The sequence below is a fragment of the Ochotona curzoniae genome, unplaced genomic scaffold, assembly GCF_017591425.1.
Source record: "Ochotona curzoniae isolate NIBS_2020 unplaced genomic scaffold, NIBS_Ocur_1.0 contig_3037, whole genome shotgun sequence".
In the NCBI taxonomy this organism is placed as follows: domain Eukaryota; kingdom Metazoa; phylum Chordata; class Mammalia; order Lagomorpha; family Ochotonidae; genus Ochotona; species Ochotona curzoniae.
Genome location: NW_024465699.1, coordinates 5756738 through 5776940, shown reverse-complemented (window position 1 = coordinate 5776940; position 20203 = coordinate 5756738). Strand labels below are relative to the sequence as shown.

General features: G+C 53.0%; 1 protein-coding gene across 1 annotated transcript; it reads right to left on the bottom strand.

Moving 5' to 3' along the window:
- Window positions 1–15146: 15146 nt before the first annotated feature.
- AMER3 (APC membrane recruitment protein 3) lies at window positions 15147–17702 on the bottom strand. The gene has a single exon (XM_040979168.1). It carries the CDS (start codon window positions 17700–17702, stop codon window positions 15147–15149), a length of 2556 nt encoding a protein of 851 aa, XP_040835102.1.
- Between the last annotated feature and the right edge of the window lie 2501 nt (window positions 17703–20203).

Sequence of the window (20203 nt, the reverse complement as noted above, 5' to 3'; positions counted from 1 at the left end):
TGGTGATGGAACTCACCGGACTACTGCGGCCACCAGTGTGCGTGTAGGCTGATGTGGGTGAGCGACAAAGGCGGACCCCAGCATGGCTGGCACACACAGGAGTCAGGCTCGGGGTCACCTCTGGTGATGTCCACACACCCTGGACAACTGGACTCAGAACTCCATCCACGGGGGAAATCACAGGATCCGTGACCTGACTACGGAGCGCATGTGTCAGAACTGGAACTGCTGGCTTGTTGAAGCTTTGCAGCGGACAGCATGACCAGATGCTCACTAGGGGACGTGGCAGCCAGTTCGTTGAGGAGGCAGAATCAGTCAAACAGCTCTCCCAGCCAAGCTCTGACAGCGAATATCTGGGCTAGTGGAGACTCTAAGGTGGGTTGGGTTGGCCAATGGACCTTTGAAGGATTTCCTTGAGCTTGGAGCAATAAAATCAACAGCATCTCAGATCAAAACCGCTTGAGCAGTGCCCTCAGAACGTGCTCCACATCAGGGACCCTGGGATGACATCAGGTGGCCATCCTGAATATACAGAGTGCATGGCAGACTTGTAGATATCAGTAAGACACAGAGAAACACGCATAGGATGCAACAGAAGCTCACTGCACACAAAAAGGAGGCTCGGAGACCGGGATGCCCACCAGGAAGATCAATGAAAAATGATTTTGCTTCGTTGGTCCTAGGAAAACAGCAAATGAAAATAGCAATGAAATACTACCTGATGCCCACCAGAGGGCAGCAGACCACAGTTTCTGGCATTGGGAAGTGCTGTGTGCTCCGGGATGGAAGGATGGAAGCTTGGAGCCGGAGCAGCCTCCCCTCAGTCCAGCAAGTCTGTTCCCACAAGGAGGGGCACGGCGAGGGAAGGGGGTCATAGGGCTGCCCACAGGCTGCTGAGAGCGATAGGAATAGGCACCGCGGATGAAGCTTCTGTTTCTAAAGCTGGCATCCCAAAGGGATACCTGTTGAAGTCCCAGCTGTTCTTCGTCCTATCCAGGTCCTTGCTATTGTGCCCGGGGGGAGGCATGAGATGATGAGCCAAGTACCTGAACACCTGCATTCATGTGGGAGACCCGGATGGAGCTCCAGGATCTTGGGTGCACCCTGGGCCAGCCTTGGTCCTTGAAGCTATCTGGGGAATGAACCAGCAGAGGGAGTGTGTGTGAGTGTGTGTGTGTGTGTGTGTGTTTGTGTGTGTGTTTGGGGGGAATCACATTTTGGAAAACAGAGACAGAATAGGGGCTGATGGGACAAAATATGTCAAGCTACCACTGGCAACACTGGCATCCCATGTGGGTCAAGTTCTAGTCCTGGCTGCTCCACTTTCCATCCAGCTCCCTGCCAATGGCCTGGGAGCGCAGTGGAACGTAGCCCAAGTGCCTGGATGCCTGCACTTATGTAGGTCCTGGTTTTTGTGGTCATTTGGGGAGTAAACCAATGGATGGACGATCTTGTTGCAGTTGACCGATTCTATTCCAGAATAGAGGCAGACTGAGAAGCGCGGGAGTTTTTATTTCCATGCCACCGCAAGTGGAAGAAGGGAGCAGGCTGGACAGCTGCTCCTAGGGGCTTGCAAGCTACACCGCTTGACCAACTGCTGACCAGGTGGACTGACATTGGCACAGTGGGACGAAGGGGGAGCTGGCAGGAATCTTTCCTGTCTTGTTAAGGGTGGACACTTTCCTCGTAGGGAGTCTTGTTGGATGCATGGGAACTCCCCAGCTCAGAACCAGTCCATGGCCTGGGCAGGGTGGTGAGGAACGTATAAGAGACCCGTGTGTTGGCCTGGACTTTCAGGGGCCACATTGTAGCTGAGTGCTAATCTGAGGCTAAGGGGAAGGGGGACCCACCTGCAACCCACCTGCCAGGCACCAGGAGGAGAAACAGGAAGACTGTTCATTATGTTGCTAAGTTTTTGTTTTCTCTCTAGAAGGCCTCTGTCAAACAGGATGTAATTTTAAGGCCTAAAAACCTTCAGATAGGGTCCCAGTGTCCCACTTCCCATCCAGCTCCCTGCTTGTGGTCTGGGATAGCAGTCGAGGACGGCCCAAAACCTTGGGACCCTGCACCCACGTGGGAGACCTGGAAGAAGCTCCTGGCTCCTGGCTTCGGATCGGCACACCACAGGCAGTTGCGGCCACTCATGGTGGCATGAATCAACAGACGGAAGATCTTCCTCTCTGTCTCTCTCTTCCTCTCTGTATATTTGACACTGCAATAAAAAAATAATAAAAGTGTTTTTTTAAAAAGTGTGATGTGGCCTCTGATTGAATATGTAACATTTATTGGTGATGCATTTGTAGCCTGTACTTTGAGCGATCCCCTGGGCAAGTGTTGGTAGGGATGAAGGCTACAGCCTGTGAAGCAGAGAGGGGGCTGAAAGAAGCAAGCGAGAAAACAAATGTGGTTTAGGAAAGCCGGTTTCGCAGTTAGCTAAGGTTCTAAGCATATAGTAGGTGTCTTTCTAATATTCTGGCTCAGCAGATGTGTCCCTAACTGAACACTGGTTTTTCCGCTCACCCTGAGACTCGCGCAGACTCAGCGGGCCTGACAAAGCTCACGCCATCTCGCAATTCCTTGCTCTGTCTTCCCTCTGTCTCCCATCCCCATCACGCAGCCTTTCAAATGAATAAACGCATCTTGACAAATTCACAAGCATTAAAATGAAGTAGAAGCTTTGTGCTTGAAAAGCTCATCAATAAAATGAGAAGGCAGTCCACGGAGTTTGCAAAAATGGTATCTGGTAAGATAGAAAATGGCATGAAGCACTCGTGCGGTTCAGCAATAAGAAGACAAATATGACAGTTAAGACAGGCAGGGATGTGAACACACGTTTCCTAAAGTGGTTGATCGGATCAGGAAAGGATGCTCGGCGCCATCAGCACGGTGAGCTCGCACTGCATCCTCGCCGGCACAGCGGATTGGCAAGAGCCAGGATGCTGAGATGTCCTAGGCTGCTGGGAGGGATGTACAGCGGTGTGGCTGTTAGAGGAAAGAGCTTGGGTGTTTCTGGAAAATGGTAAACAAGCGGGTATCCACGGACCCAGCAGTTCCGCTCCTGGATGTGTCTACCCGAGAGAAGCCCCAGCAGGAGTCCACATCAACATCGTGCATCAGTATCCATTGCTACTTGATGTGTAACAGTAGCAAAACAACTGAGACCTCAAGTGAAGACGGGTTAAAGTAAATGCAGTTTGTCCAATGCCACAACCACGGAAAGGACTGGGAGACTGGTGTGCGCAACATTGGTCAGTGTCACATTAGGGGTGAAGCCTCTGGCTGTGGTGCTGGCAGCCCACACGAGTGCCAGTTCAAGCTCTGGCTGCTCCACTTCCCATCCCGAACTCTGCTCACGGCCTAGGAAAGCCATAGAGGCTGGCTCAAGACCTTGGGCCCTGCACCCACACGGGAGACCTGGGAGAAGCTCCTGGCTCTGCACTGGGCCAGCTCCAGCCACTGTTTGGAAGGATTTCCTTTTCTCTCTCTGTAACTGTACCCTTCAAACAACAACAACAACAACAGTAATACAGAGTCCAGTGTGATGGCCAGTGGTAAATCTTCACCTTGCATGTGCTGGGATCCCATATAAGCAATAGTTCGTGTCCAGGTGGCTCCACTTCCTATCCAGCTCCCTGCTTGTGGCCTGGGAAAGCAGTTGAGGATGGCCCAAAGCCTTGGGTCACTGCACCTGTGTGGGAGACCTGACGAACTCCTGGCTTCGGATCGGCTCATCTCTGGCTATTGCAGCTACCTGGAGAGTGAAGCAGTAGATGGAAGACCTTTCTCTCTGTCTCTCCTTTCAATAAATCTGCCTTTCCAATAAAAAATAAAATATATCTTTAATAATAATAATAATAGAACACTACTCTCAGCTTGTGGGTTGTTACCAAAGGTGGTCTGGCCAGGGGAGGGGGCAGCTGAAGTGGCTCAAGGACTGGGCTCATCTCAAGGAAAATTCTGTCCATACGTCCTTGTTACCCAACTGTCCTGTTCTTAGTCTAGCTGTCCAAGTATGCCTCCAGGGACCTGATGGCCGCCTGGGGCCTGACCCCACACTGTGCCCATGGCTGGACCCCCCTGCCAAGCTGGGGGTCTACCCTGTCCTTTTCCCTGGAGCTGCCACTGCAGGGGAACAGGCAGCCACACAGGCCTGCCCATCACAGCCACCACATCAGAGCTTGGAGTGAGCTGCCTCAACCCGGAAGCACATGGTTAGGGTGGACTTGGCTCCTGGTTTCACCTGTTACCGCCTAAGAGGCCCTTTGCCCCAACATGACCAATACTGGGAGCGAGGGCTTCCAGTTGTGACTTTGAAGGGACGCAACCCAGTCCATAGCACCCCCACTGTTCTAGTCCATTGTGTATTCCTAAAACAACCTACCTAGGACTGGATGGCTTCCTGAAGAAGACAGGCTGGCTTAGCTGAGCTCTCAGGAACCCCTGGTACATGGCACTGGTGTCTGCTAAGCCCTGGAGAAGGCCTCGCCACGGCTGGTGTCACCTGTGTTGTGGGCAAGCAAGGGACACAGCACACCATCCAGTAGGGAGCTGGTCAGAGAACAGACAGCTGAACTTGTTTTATGCCAATTCATTGCCAGAAAAATTGCTATGGGGTGCGGCCAGTGATAGCCAGCACCCACTGACAGCGGGCAAATGAATGTGGCTGTGTCCCCTACCCTCTGTCCTGAAGGTGGGTCTTAATGGCAACGGAACTCCATCCTCAGCCACTCCCCCCACGTCCTAATTTAGCCAGGATATTGGATGCAGATGAGTCCAATTAGTCTAGGTGTTTTTTTTTTAAAGATTAATTTTTATTATTTTTTATTGGAAAGGCGGATATACAGAGAGGAGAGACAGAGAGGAAGATCTTCCGTCCGATGATTCACTCCCCAAGTGAGCGCAACGGGCCGATGCTTTGCCGATCCGAAGCCAGGAGCCTCTTCCGGGTCTCCCACGGGAGGGGGGGGCGTGCAGGTCCCAAAGCCTTGGGCCGTCCTTGACTGCTTTCCCGGGCCACAGGCAGGGAGCTGGAAGGGAAGCAGGGCTGCCGGGATAGAACTGGCGCCCATATGGGATCCCGGGCGTGCAAGGCGAGGACCTTAACCACTTGCGCCACCGCGCCGGGCCCAGTCTAGGTGTTTTTAGCTACAAGCCCAGTTCTTGTTTCTGCCCATCCCAAGGAGCACTAATCAACTCCTCAGCCCACAGCACTTAGGTATTGGCTCCTGCCCACCTGTGACTCACCTGTCAACTGAGAGGGGGCAGTATTGCGTTGTTGTGACCACTCTCCTCACAAGCCCCTTTAAAAGGCCCAGGAAGCTGGGGGGGGGGGGGTGTCAGGGAGTTTCTCTCTCTCTCTCTCTCTCTCTCTCTCTCTCTCTCTCTCTCTCTCTCTCGTCAGGTGCTTCCATTACTCTGGCACCTTGACTCTTGGCTGACCCAGGACAGGTAATCCCCTGAGCATGGTCCCTGTGTACTGCTGAGATGGGACAATGGATATAGCAATGTTGTGTCTGGTCTGTGCACTATCAGGAGTTCCAGGAGAGGTGAGGTCTAGCAGTGATGGAATGTGGGCAGAGAAGCCAGGGAAAGGTCAATGTCTGCACCTGTGTAAGTGTGTCCAGGTTATTCATTGCATGTCTCTCTTAGCATAATTTATATTGTTGGGGAAGCTGGGACACAGGTTTTCAGCTTAACGGATGGACTTCAGGGTAATGGCCATTTGTTCCTTTTGGGATTATGTTTGGTTGGATTATGATTGGTTGGATCACCACATGGACTTGTGATTTGCTATCTCTAGTGCGCTCTGTTATCACCAAGCTTGGTTAATAAAGATTCTTTAATCAACCTTAGACATGTCTGGTGTGATCTCGCTCGCACCCCGCAACAAAACCAACACACTCGGTGAAACCAGCATCGATGCCTTCTGCCGAGTCCCACGTTTCCCACTACCTTATTATTATTATTATTATTATTTTGAGAACTAGACAGAGGGAAAACTGCCATCCACCGATTCATTGCCCCCAATGCAGCACCTGGGCCGCCTCAGCTAGGAGCCCTGTAGCATCTCTCTCCCCAGAGTACCCCTGAGCAGGAAGTTGGGAGTCAGGAACATCCCAACAGGATAAGTCGATGACCCAACCACTATCCTCACTGCTCACACCTGCCCCGGCCTCATCTCCAGGAATCAACATCCCCTCGACACCTCCACGATGCGCCCAGCACCCGGATCTTTAGGAAGAATGCTCGCTCAAGCCACACCCAAATCCTACTCTTTGTGATACCGCAAGGGGGATGGCAATACGGTTTAGTTCCTGTAAAGACACAGTGATACAAAAATACAACCTGTATATTTCACGAAATTTGACACTTTGGGTATTTAGATCTAACAGGGTATAAAGTCCTGGGGCAAAGGGCTCCGGAAGGTCTGCTTTGATGTTTCCATCTTGTCCTTGTAAGGCGATACACTAGCTGACACACCAGCAGCGTGGCTTGCTCTGAAAAATGAAGGAACCCCTGCTTGTAGCAATTGTAATCACAGCTGTCCTCACGTGCCTGTCATCTGTAACCTGGATCCACAAGCCTTGTTCCTAGGCTTGTTTCAGGAAATTGCATTTGTCAGAATGTTGCTAATAGGAAACAGCTTCAACAACACTCCAGGAGATCAACCATGTTTGTGTCAGGAAATTGAATCTGCCCACCAGCCACGCTAAAATCAACTCCCTGGCTCCCCTTGCAACTATTTCCTCCCCAGAATAGAAACTGTACAAGTGCAGGGGGCTTCTTGGTAAAAGTACCTGGGGGCTCTTCTCCCCATCCTCTCCCACTGGAGTAACAACAATTAGGTATTGTGCAATACTGGTTGCAGTACCCGAACACTCCATCTCACTCTTCCTTCACACACAAACACAGACACGCCTGTGAACACACAAATGCACATTGTACGCCTCAGATAAGATGCTGCCTCACACGAGCTTGGCTTCTGTCCAATTCCTGTTAGAATGCTTGGGCCGCTAACGTGGCCCCCTTCTCTGTTGCCACACGGGGTCGGCCTGCTAGAGCCCGGCGAGGTCTCTGTTTGCTCCTTGAGGTGGAGACAAGGGCCTTTCCCTCTTCCTTACCTTGGGACCCTGAACATGCATGGGAGACCAGGAAGACGCTCCTGGCTCCTGACTTCAAATTGGCGCAACTCTGGCCATTGTGGCCACTTAGGGAGTGAATCATCGGATGGAAGATCTTCCTTTCTGTCTCTCCTCCTCCCTATATAGCTGACTTCCCAATAAAAATAAAAATAAATCTTAAAAAAAGAATCTGTGGGATGAATTTAACAGCAGGATATACACCTTGTATTTCTTAAAGGTGAGTCTATTTGAAAGTGAAAGAGAGAAGGGAGCTAGAAATATATTTCGTCCACTGGTTTACTCTCCAAACACCTGCAGCAGCTGGATGTGGGTCAGGCGGAAGATGGAAAGCAGGAACTCTACCTTGGTCTCTGATGAGCCCCTGGTCCACCTTCCACTGCCTTCCCAATCACATGAGCCGAAAACTGGATCAGAAGCAAAGCATCTGGGGCTTGGACCGACACTCCAGTGTGAGATGGTGGAGTCGCGTGGGACAATGTTATAACACTGGTCACCACACTTTTTAAAGCATCACAATCGGGTACTAGTGCTATGACACAGAAGGCTAATTCTCGGATCGTGGTCCTGGCATCCTAGAGGGGTGCTGGTTCGAGTCCTGGCTGCTCTGCTTCCTGTCCAGCTCCCTGATGAGGAACAGCCTGGGAGATCAGCAGAGGATGGCTCGAGGGCCTGCGCACACGCTGGCAACTCTGGAAGAAGCTCCTGGTTTCTGGCTTCAGATCAGCCCAGGTCTGGCTATTGCAGCCATTTGGGGGAGTGAACCAGCAAATGGAAGATCTCTCCCTCTGTCTCTCCTTCTCTCTGCTTTTAAAATAAAAATAAATACATTTTTAAAGTCAACTTTGTGGTGAGCAGTTGGCATAGCTGTTAAGCTGCCACTGGGACTTCCACGTTCCATATTTACCCGCCTTCTTTCGAGTTCCGACTTCCTGTTAATGCACATCTTGGAAAGCAGTAGTTCAAATCATGATCACCCATGAGGGAGAACAGGATTCAGTCCCTGACTCCTGGCTTCAGCGTGGCACAGTTCTGCATGGCATTCGGGAAGGGAACCAGTGAATGGGAAATCAATCTTTCATAACTATATAAATAAATATCCTAAAAGTTGATGCAGCCGGTTTCTTGAGGGAGAGAGAGAGAAGTATTTTACTTGAAAGGCAGAGTTACAGAGGCAGAAGGAGGAAGGATGGTTCACTCCCCAGGGGCCACGTGGCCAGGGCTGGGCCAGGCTAGATGCAAAAGCCTGGAACTCTACTCAAGTCTCCCACAAGAATGCAGACGCCCAAACCCTCGGGTCATCCTCCATTGCTTTCTCAGGCACATTAACCAAGAGCTGGAGCAGGAGCTGGAGCAGGTGGGACTTGAACCAGCATTCACATGGAATGCCAGCGCTGCAGGCTGCAGCTTAACTCTCTGCGCCACAATTTCAGCCCCTGGAACGAATTTCTGTGTGTGTAGATTTCCTATCTGCAATTTTGATGAGTTAATTTGTTAGTTCTAACAGGTTTCGAAGGTGGGGAGGGGGAGATTATGGGAGTTCCTATATATAAAATCCCATGCTACCTAGGGACAGATAAAAAATTTTTTTCTTCCTAGTTTAGATGTATTTTATTTTTATTTATTTATTTATTTACTTATTTTTTTGCCTTCTTGCTCAGGCTAAAACTTTCAGCACTTTGTTAAGTTGAAGTGGTAACAATGTACCTCCTTATCTTGGTCTTGATTTTATGAGCAAGGCTTCTACGCTTGAGGGTGAAGGAAGCTGTGAAGTTTTCCTACATTTCCTGTAGCACCCTGAAAAAAAAAAATGTCTTCCAGTGTCTTTATCACAAGAGAATACTGGGTTTCATCAAATGTTTTTCTCCACATCAGCTGAAATGATTATCTGAATTTATTTCTTCATCCTCTTAATGTGGTCTATAATTTGATTTTTTCTTTCCTTTTTTAGTTTTAAAATTTATTTAAGAGAGACAAAGGACTTTCATCCATTGGTTAATTCCCCCAAATTCTTTTTTTTTTTAAGATTTATTTTTTTATTATTTTTTTATTGGAAAGGCGGATATACAGAGAGGAGAGACAGAGAGGAAGATCTTCCGTCCGATGATTCACTCCCCAAGTGAGCGCAACTGCCAGGGCCGATACTATGCCGATCCGAAGCCAGGAGCCTCTTCCGGGTCTCCCACGCGGGTGCAGGGTCCCAAAGCTTTGGGCCGACCTCGACTGCTTTCCCAGGCCACAAGCAGGGAGCTGGAAGGGAAGCGGGGCCTCCGGGATAGAACTGGCGCCCATATGGGATCCCGGGCGTGCAAGGCGAGGACCTTTAACCACTTGCACCACCGCGCCGGGCCCGAATTCCCCCAAATTCTTATGAAGACAGGGACTGGGTCAGGGCCAATTCTGGGAACTGCATCTAGGTCGTTAATGTGGGTGGCAGGGGCCCAATCAATCACTGTCACCTTGCCGACAGAGGACATGATACAACAAATGGTTTCACTGCTACATCAAACTCCCCGCCCATAGTTTGATGTTCAAATACCAAACTATGCTTGCACTTCAGTAATGATACTCATTTGGCCTTGGTGTGCAGTGTTTTTAATACGCTATTGGGCTTTGCTTGTTCGTATTTTGTAGAGGATTTTCCCCCACCTGTGTGTTTACAAGGGCCATCGGTACGGAGTTCTCTTGCGCAATCTTCGTTTGACATTGGTATATGGGCAACACTGGCCTCAGGGGACACGCTAGGATGTGTTTCCTCTTTTCGCCACCTGTTTGGAAGACTTTGAGAAGCACTTTTTTAAGCGGTAGAATTCACCACTGATACTTTCTCGTCCTTGGCTTTTCTTTATTGCATGACAGGGTTATTGTTCCACTATCCTAAATACAGCTCTATCCAGATTTTTTTTTAATTTTGTCATGATTGAATTTTGGTAGATGTGTATTCTAGGAATTCGTCCAGTTCTTTTGGGTTATCCCATTTGTTGGCATACAGATGTTCAAAGCAGGACTGGTATTGGTATAGGTGGATCCACTACTTGTAATGCCAGCATCCTCTGCTCTAATAACTCCTGCTTGAATCTCGGCTGCTCCATTTCTGATTCAACTTCTCACTAATAAGTCCGAGGAAGTGGCAGAAGATGGCTCACATGCTCCTGTACCTGCCAGTCACACAGGGGACTCAGAGGGAGTTCCAACCTCTTGGCTTGGCACGTCCTGGCTGTTGCAGCCATTTGGGGAGCAGACCAGTGGATGAAAAATCTCTTTCTCTCTCTCTCTCCACCACTCCTTCTCTCTCTTCCTTTCCTGGCTTCTCCTTCTCTCTCACTCCTCTCCTTCCCTCTCTGTCTCTCTGTTTTGCAAATAAACCAATCTCTAAAAAAACTGTTCATGGAAATATTTCTGTAAAACTGGCCTCAATGTCCCTGTTTTCATCTTTAATTTTAGCAGCTTGAGTCATCCCCTCGTCTCTCCTCAGTCCATCTAGCTCAACGCCCACCAAGTGGCTTAATCTTCTCAACCTAAATTTTTGGTTTCACCGATCATTTGCATTTATTCTCTAATATCATTTCTCTCCCTTCTCTCTCAATTCATTTCCTCTTCCTTCTCTGCTCTCTTGAAGGGTAACACTCAGCTATTGATTTGAGATGATTTCTTTTTTTAAAGTGTGTATTCATCATAGCTATAAACATTTCCTGACTCTGGCACAGGAGGGCTGGGCAAGACTGGAGGCTGGGGGGTGTCTGTTGCTCAGCTTGGAAAGGCCTCAGTACAACCTCCTGAGGTCGCCCTTCCCCTGCGAGGGAGGCCTGTGTTGGGGAGACTGGCTGTTAGAGGGGCTTCTCAAGGACCCTTCTCCCTTCCCCTTGATCTTCTGGCATCTTCAGCTGATAAGAGCAGAGTGATTCCTGGGTAAGCCCCGCCTCCCGCTCTCCACCCAGCCTGCCTCAACTTGTCCGAGCTGTTTCTCTTGTGTGTTGCCCCGTTCTTGACATCTGACTTCCGCTCCAGACCCCAGATCTATTACTGTATTTCTCCCGATGCCCCTACCTCTCCAGGTTTCTATAGGCCATTTGTCCTACAATTTCAGTTTTCTACTGGGCTCAGAATGGTCGCTGGTTTTGATTTTACGCTTTTTTGGAATTACTTGAAAGGCAGAGTAGCACAGAGCGAGACAACAGAGAGGAAGAAGGAGGGTGAAGGTGGAGAGAAGAGACAGAGAGATCTTTCATCTGCTGGTTCACTCCCCAAATGGCAGCAACAGCTGGGACAGGGCCAGAGAGAAGCAGGATTCCAAGACTCCATCCTCGGCTCCCGTGTGGGTGGAAGGAGCCCTGGGACCTGAGCCCTGTTCCACTACCTTCCCAGGTGTTAGCAGAGAGCTGGATCCCAAGCACAGCAGCCTGGACTCCGAGACGGGATGCTGTTGGTTTCACCCTGTATCCCAGCACTTTTAAACTTTTTTTTCACTTCTTTATTTGAGAAGCTGAGAGACACACAGAAAAAAAGAGAGAAAGAGGAGTGAGTTCAATTCTATCTACTGGTTCACTCGCCAAATGCCTGGAACACATGAGGTGGAGTCAGACTAAAAGAAAGAGCTAGAAACTCAATCTAGGCCTGCCACATGAGTGTCCAGGACCCAAGGACTTGAGCCATCACCAGCTGCCTCCCAGGGCAGGAAGTTAGCAGGAAGTTAGAGTTAGGAGCAGAGGCGGGATTCAAACCCACACACACTGATATGAGACGTGACTCTTTCTAACTACTGGGTCCAAGCCTCCCCTGTCACTTTTTTCTCTTAAGGCTGGAAATGACAACTGGGAAGATGTTTCCGCATCGTGACAGAAAGCCACCTGTGCCTTCTGCTTGACAGGATTCACTTGAACATGGCCTGGGCTTCAGCATCAGGGGCCTGGGGCTAGTCAGGTGAGAACACAGGGTCCCAGCAGCAGGAGGCACTGTGGAGTAATCAGTGCATCTCCAGCCTGGTGAGCTGCATTTGGACAGCTGTGAAGAGGACTTGGCCAGGGAACATTCCATGGATCCTGTGATAGCAGAAATGAAAAATAGCATGAATGCCTGTGCATCCACCTGGGAATGTTTAAAATCCTTGCAGCCTGCAGAAGGCTAAGGGGCGGGGCGGGCAGCTATTCCAGGAATGGGAGAGGAGAAGGGGTACCTTATGCAGGAGGTGACAGAGGACGAAACCTCCTAAGCAGACCAGACAAGGTCTTGGGACACACACCGCTGTCCCATGGGCCGAGGGACTTGGAGTTCTGGGGAGTGCCTGTCACAGAGAAAATTGATTTTGCAGCAACAGATAGGAAAGGGAGGGGGCAAGGAGACATGATTGCCACTGATCCTGGGGACTTGTTAGTTTGGAATCTCATTCCATAAAATTAAACAAAGCAGAAGAGGAAATTGGGGAAGGTAAGAAGAGCTCCCTGATGCGATGTACAGGCCAGGCTCTTCCCGAACTGTGCAAACGTCACCTCTTCTGCTTCTCCCAGGCACCCCTTGCAGCCCCTCTCTCTTCCTCTCTTATCAGCTCTCACCCCTAACCCACTTGTACCACACTCCCTTCCCAGCCATGCCCTCCTTCCCCAGTGCCCCAATGAAGGCTGGGAAGAACAGCACCCAGCTCCTAACTCCACCACCAGGGCTGTGGGGGCCTGGCACAAGTCACTGGATCTAGGGCTCACGATGCCCTATGCCACGGACAAAGCCTGCAGGAACCTCTGCTGCACGCGTGAGCCAGAGGCTCAGACACAACTGGAGACTCCTGGAAAACGTCCACTGAGGCAGGACTCTCCCAGCCTGGGCCTGGCCCTGCAGGCTTGTGTCAACTCTCTCTGCCCCCCAGGGGCCGGAGGAGCCTGGCTGGGTGGGCAGTGCCTGCTCCCTGTCTGTGGGGGGTGCAGATCGCAGGGAGAAGCCAGCCCCTCCCATTGCCCCCACCACCCCTTCTCCCAGCAAGACACCCACAGGTCTATCCTGACTGCTGAGACTCTTCAGGGCACTGCAGTTGCTTAAAGGGTGCCCTGCCAGGTGCAGAGCCTTGGGCCAGCCTGCTGGGTCACTGCATGCCTCCCTTTGCCATGACCACCAGATCCTGGGGTGATAGAGAAGCAGAGGGGCTTTGATAGTCTCCAGCTGACCCCAAGCTCTCCTGATGCCTGGGCCTGACCCACCCACTCTGCTCTTGGGCCTGGCTGCTGCCTCCCACCCTGACATCCGCCATGGGGGGGGTGTCACTGTTGCAGCAAGGAGACATCCTGTCCCTCTGCATCGGCAAAGGGGCATGTCAACCCAGGGTCTTGTTTAAACATCAGTTCCCATCTCTCTGCAGACACAAGGCTTTTAACATTTATTCTTTCAGCGAGTATACACTGCACACTTACTCTGTCAGGGGGAGTGAGAAGACCCCTGTAAACAAGGGAGGGTGCCTGCTGTCCCCCCTGGGCTCCCACATGCCTGACAATGGAAGGGACAAGTAGGAGAGGGAAAGAATTCAGAAAGGCTGATGGCCACAGGAGTTCGGTGGGAAGTTGAGAGCCAGGCCTTGCATCCCAGCCCTGGGGGTCTCATGCCGACAGCCACACACACACACACACACACACACACACACACACACACACACACACACGTGGGGTGAGTCACTCGCCCACCTGGACCTCCCACCTCATAGTCTGAAGATGAAGGCGAGAAGTGCATTGTGGTGGAGGCAGGGGTCAGGGGAAATGACCAGTATGCAGGCTGCTGCCGGCAGAGTTTCGTGACACTGTCATGACCCTGTGTACAGGTTCTGGGGGAGCAATAGAGGGCTTCCCAAGAGGGGTGACCCCTGAACCTCCTGCAGCCCACCAGTAGAAGGCCCTTGAGCTGCTGGGAACACAGTATCCAGGGGCTTTGCCAGCCTGAGACCAAGTGATGGTCGGAAGGTGCCTGGTACCTGTGCCACCTTCCAGCTTGCAGTCCTCTGCAGGAATCCTTCCTTGCCTGCATCCGAGGTCAAAGCAGAGCCCCCCAGCTTCCCTATTAGCTCAGCATGGAATGAGACCTGTCCACCACAGGCAGATTGCCCATGGGCCTTTCTTCCAGGAACAAATCTGGTAGTTGCTCTTGGCGGGCAACGTGTCTGCTGGAATCACGCTGCAGTGTTTCGGCGGAGGTAGAATTTGATCTTGGATAATGTGACTGGGTTGTCTCCCCTGCACCTGCTGGCCTTTCCCCAGGCATGCCAGCTGCCTCTGCTCATCAGGATCTTGAATGCATGAGGGCCGTGTCTGGCTGTGCTGTGGCTTTCGGGGTCTTGGGCATATAAGCTCTAAGCCAAGGTGAACTTTTGCAATTCACAGTCAGGGACATGGATCTTGACAGTTCGTGTGTGGAAGCAGCAGCAGTCTGGTGGGAGGCTTCTGCCCTGAATGATAACCGGCAGTGTTGGGAAGCATCCACTGGTTTTGTTTTGTTTTGTTTTTCCAGAGATGGTGTGTGGTCAAACACAGCTTTGGTTTTAAGAGAGCACACATCCAGGAGGCGGCGGTGCAGAGCAGTCAGGGAAAGAGAACTTAGCCACCATCAGGGCTCTGCCAGGCTGCCATGTTAGATCAAGGCTTTTGCGAGCTCTTTGCTCCCTTGTCTATCTTGGGCAGAGAACAGGTTGAGGCGGGGCTCGTGGCCTGCCAGACCTTACCCCTATTCTGTCTCTCTTACCCCAAGCCTGGGATTCAGCCTCCACTCCCCTCCCCCCGCCCCAAGCATGTCCTGGCAGAACATGTCCCATTCATGAGCATTTCAGACCATCTCCTTCCCATCAGTCTGGCGTCTGAGCAGCAGTCAGGTTCACGACATTGCTCTGTCCATGGCATCCGGTCCAGACAAGGAAGCCCCCGATAAAGATGCCTGCCCTCCTCCACGTGATTTCTGTCCCACCTCCTCCCCTTTAACCCCGGTCTTCCACAGGAGGGCCAAGGTGGAGATCCATGGTCCCAAGTTCAGTGTGAGCCCATGCTACAGGTGTGCCTCAGCTGTGGCTGGCTGGGCAGCCCTCACTTCTGGCTGGCTGACAAGGTGATCCTCATGGGCCAGCAGGCTGCAACAGCATTTGGGGGCACTTGCAGAGGGCAACCCTCCCCACGGACTCTGCAAAGCAAGGCCTGAGATCTCTGAGGGTCGGCTCCAAGGACTCTGCCGCGACACAGTAGCTGATGGTGGCTCAGTGTCTAGCTGACCCCTCTGTGCTGCTCGTTCCACAGCCCCGGGGCTGCACTGCATGGGCTGGCCCTCCACAGAAGCACAGGCCTGGGGGCTTGGCCCTGCTGGCTCTGCCGAGAGCCAGCTCGGGTCCAGGGTGCAGTCTGCATGCCTGAGATCTGGTGAGCTGGCTGGGGAGGACTCAGCCTTGCTTGCCAAACTGCTGGGCTGTTCTTGCTGTGGACTGTGAGGGGGTCTGACCCGAGGCTGTCCAAAGAGCCCGTTGACCAGGTTCTGCCCTGCAGGCTGTGTGGCTGGGAGCTGGCCCTCTGGGTCAATCCGCAGGGTTCCCAGCTGGACCGCACAGTCTATCAATGTGGGTTCTGCACTCAGAATACTCTGCTTCTCAGCAGGCTTCCTGGTCAGGTGAGAACAGCCCAGCATTCCTGAGGGTTGGGGCTCTTTCTGCAAGCTGAGCCAGGTAGGGGACACTGGAGCTGTGGTTTTTCTAGAAGCTTCCATTGTTGCTGCAGCCACAGATTCCACAGAGGAGAACCAACCATCAGGGGGGCTCCGGCTCCCTTCTTCCAGAAAGGGGTCCCTGGGTGGAGTGCCCACAGCCTCCACAGCCCCTGCTGGGACCCTGTTATTTCCAGGGATCAGACCTTGGGTACCCAGATGTGCCCACAGTTCCTGCCTGCTGAGCGCTGAGCACACAGTGGCCCTGGGTGTCTCAGGGGCCTGGCACCCCTTGGTTCCTAGCTTTTCCACCAGCTCCCTGGGAGCTCCCAGCGGGGCCATGGGGTCCTCAAGTGCAGGAAGTAAGGGGACGGCTGTGGGTGGGGTACGGGGTTCAGGGGCACGGCGGAGCCAGTTGACAATGCCCATGGTGATAGCCAGCTCCGTGTCACAGAGCTTCAGCAGGCACTCCTTGCCCTTCCAGGTGCTCTGCAGGAAACCCTGACTGAGCAGGTCAGGGCCAGGTGCAGGAGCCAGGTTCTCCTCCGCCCCCATGTGGAAGCTGCACATGGACAGTGGTGTCCCCAGGGCTGGCCCCGACAGACTCTCGGACACACACGGGTCATCGTCCAGGCTCGGCCCCCCAGGGCTGTCGCTGGGGTCGTAGAAGAGCTCATACAGGGCGTCCCCACTGTAGCTGTCGCGGGGGAAGGTGGCAACAGGTGTGCTGGGGCTCGGGGCCTCTTTCTTGTCCTCCTCCAAGCCTGGCGAGAAGGAGTCATAGTAGCCCTCGTCGCTGGTGGACACCGACTCCGGCTGCTCGCTCTTTGGGGTGCTCGTGTCTATGGAGCTGGCCTTGGAGCCCCTGGGCGGGTCCCTACAGGGGCATAAGGGCAACTCGGCCAGCCCAGCAGCATCCCCTGGCCCGGCCTGATCAGTGTCCAGGCCCTGGGGTCCTGCCGCCGACCACGGGGCCAGGAGGGCGCGGTGCTGCTGCCTCACGCTGCGGTTCACGCTGTCCCAGAATTTGGAGAAGTCCGATGCCTCATTTTGGGCAGGGGATGCCAGCTTCTCCACACCGCCCTGGACGGGGCCTCCAGTAGTTTTGCAGCCCGGGCTCTGGGACACTCGGGTTGGGCCATCAGGGTTTTCTTCGTTCAGTTCCAGGGACGGTACGGAGCTCTCATCTGCAAAGATCTCCCCGCAGCCAGTGAGCGAGTCAAAACTCTTGAGCGAAGCCACATCCTCACACAGCGCCCGGCAGAGTTCAAGGGACGAATCCAGCATCAGGTCACCATCGCACAGGTCCTGGCACAGGCTGTCCAGCCCCGGGTCCTCGCCCAGTGGCAGGAAAGTGGCGCTGCGGCGCCCTGCCACATCCAACAGGCCCCCGTGGGAGGCCAGGCTCTTGCCCTTGGCCACCAGCGAGGCCACACCCTCCGCCTTGTTCCTGCGCAGGTGGAATAGGTTCCAAAAGCATTTCTTGGGCCGTTTCAAGGAAATCCTCTTCCTGGGGATACTCTTGGCCACAGCAGGTACAAAAGGCATCTGGGGCACGAAGTGGCGGTAGTCGATCATGCGCTGGCCACCAGAGGGCCCAGAGAAGCTGGCACTGGCCACCAGCTGCCCGGAAGCACCAGCTGCCCTGCTGGCCCCGGACACATTGTCATGAGTCTTGCTCTTCCGAACCAGTCTGAAGGAGGTTCCAGAAGCCACGGCCGTATTCTCCGGGTCTGACTGTGCCCCCTTGCCAGGGCCTCTATCATAGCTGTGGACATTCTGACCTGCCTGGGAGCCCCTCTCACTGGGGCTGACATCCTCTCTTGTTGGAATGGTGACCGCTGAGTCTGGGGCTTTCTCATGGGAAATCTGCAGGCTGGATTTGATGAAGGTCTTTCCTCGCTTCAGCTCCATGCCCCCAGTGGTCCTAGTCACTGTAGAGAAAGAGCAGCAGGTGTTAAGCATGCAAGGCGGGAGGGTCCTACCCTTGCTTGCATCTCTGGCTTGGCTGCAGGAGCTGGGACCCAGCAGAGGCGAGAGAGGGGGATGGGACAGCCCTATTCATTGTTCTCACCTCCACCTTCATAGAGAGTGGCTACCCAGAGCAGCTATGCTACCCATGGGAACCTAAACGGGAACTGACTCAGACACATCCAAGCACCTCTGAGCTTCTCCGAAACCTTCCGGAGGAGTCGTACCAACAGCCCCTTAACTCACTCACACCACATCTGACCCAAACCTGTCTGCTTTCCTGGGTCAAAGGCAGCTGGGGAACACCCTCCCTGTACCCACCTTTCCCCAACAGGCCTGGGTCTCTGCACAGGGGCCTCTACACAGACAATACACAGCCCAGCTGGAAGCTGGCAAGAAGTGTGAACCTCCAGTGGAGACAGCGTGGGGCGAGGAGCAGGCTGATGGGGACACATGGCACTGGGTGGATGGACAGGCAGCTGTGGTCAACTGCCATACACATTTAAGCGACAGGTGCTCTCCTGAGAGAGTCCCTGGGCTCCCTGGAAAAGATGCTGGAGTGGATGCTGGAGTGGCCTGGGAAAATAGTGGAGGACAGCCCAAAGCCTTGGGATCCCATACCGTGTGGGAGACCAGGAAGAAGCTCCTGGCTCCTGACTTCAGATTGGCTCAGCTCTGGTCATTGTGGCCACTTGGGGAGTAAACCAGCAGACAAAAGATCTTTCTCTCTGTATCTCCTTCTCTCTGTAAATCTGCCTTTCATATAATAAGTAAATAAATATATTTTAAAAGGTACTGGAGTGAGAAAGCTGATGCAAGATGCCCAGCCTGGTTTCAGGAGTCTGTTGATGGTAGGCAGAAGCAGGGGGCACCAGTGAAGCTGATGCTCTAACAGAGAAGTTGGCTTGCATCTTACATCTAAGTGAGGACGCGAACAGGTGGGGACACTGAGGGCTCACAGTACACCATCACCCTGGGCTGAGGAAAGGGAGTGAGGTGGAGGGACCATATGAAGGGTGAAGTCAAGGGATTTAGCAGCCACGTAAGGAGTTAAAGCAGCAAGGGGTTATCAACGCTGAGGTCTCCCAGAAAGAAGGGAACAAAGCAAGCAGGAGAGAGACAAGCTAGCTGGGAGATCCGGAGTGAAGCAAGGTGGTGGTGGTGGTGGGGGGGGGGGGGAACTTGCACTGAAAGTTGCTCTGGGAGAGACAGACTCCTGTCTGGTTCAAGCCTCTTAGGTTAGGAGGTGTCCAAGGCCTCGGCGAAAGAGGGCAGAGCTGGATGGGCCCGTCAAAGACTGCCTCGGGCATCCACATGGCCTCTGACCCCGCCGGGTCTTTTCAGTTGAAATACACTCTGTGCTAGTGCCACCTTCTTCCTCCACTACCACCTGCCCTGGCAGCAAAGGCATGGATTTCAGTCCTCCTTCTGTCTGACAGATTGCGTCTGATTTCTGCCCAGGACCCAGTCACTGCCTCCCCGCCCTGGCTCCCAGCCTGTGAGCAGAGCTGCCCACCAGGATGAAAGGAGGCAGCTCTGTCACAAGGCTGTCTTCCACACTCACCCCACCACCCCCTGCATCCTGGAAACCCATGGGACACCTTCCGGACAGCTACATGACAGCCGCAAGTCCCTGAGACACTTTTGCACGGGGTCCTGGATGGACAGAAGGGCTGCCTCACCTCCCAGTTGGCAAAGCTGGCATTGCAAGGAAGGGCTCACGGAATCAAAGCTGACCAGCTCCCACCTGCTGCCACCCGTGGGCATCACTTCCTGGCTTCCAGGAGGTGCCTCGGGCTGTTGGCAGGAGGAGAGGGGGAGGAGCAGGCCTCGTGCCAGCTGCCGCTCAGCTTTCCCTAGCAGCACCCAGGTCAGGGGGCGGTGCCCTGAGCTGCCTGCTGTGTGCTGGCTCTTCTGCCTCCTGCCAGATGGTCTGTGCCCAGAGCCCTCCCACCCTGCACCCGCAGCCTCCATTTCCACTCAGCGCATTCCTCTGCAGCCTAGATAAGGCCTCCCAGACCCTCCTGAGCCCTTAGAGCCACAGCCTAGCACTTTTGACCTGGCCCTGGTATCAGAGGATCCTTGAGTTTTGGTTACACACTCCCCTACTGGAGAAAAGAGAATGGATTTTTACAGCCGCTGTTGTTTAAAGGATAAACTCAGGTTCAGAAAAGCCCAGGTTCCATGGGGGACAAAGGACCCAGGTGGAGCCAAGCCCTGTCTGTTTCTGAACTTGACACTATGTGAGCCAACTGCTCACAGTCTCTGATGAGAAATCCAGAAGCAAAATAACAGATGTATTTTCACAAGAAGTTTGGAAAAAGCACCAAATGAAGACCACAAGCAGCAAACACTAACTTAGAAAAATCTTAACTCGTGGTAGTAAAATTTTGATGACAGGAAGTTGTGGAGGCATCCACTAGGAGGCCTCTGTTTCACTTACC

Excerpts from the sequence above, each read along its gene's own strand:
- AMER3 (XM_040979168.1), bottom strand. The coding sequence starts at position 17,702 with ATGGAGCTGAAGCGAGGAAAGACCTTCATCAAATCCAGCCTGCAGATT.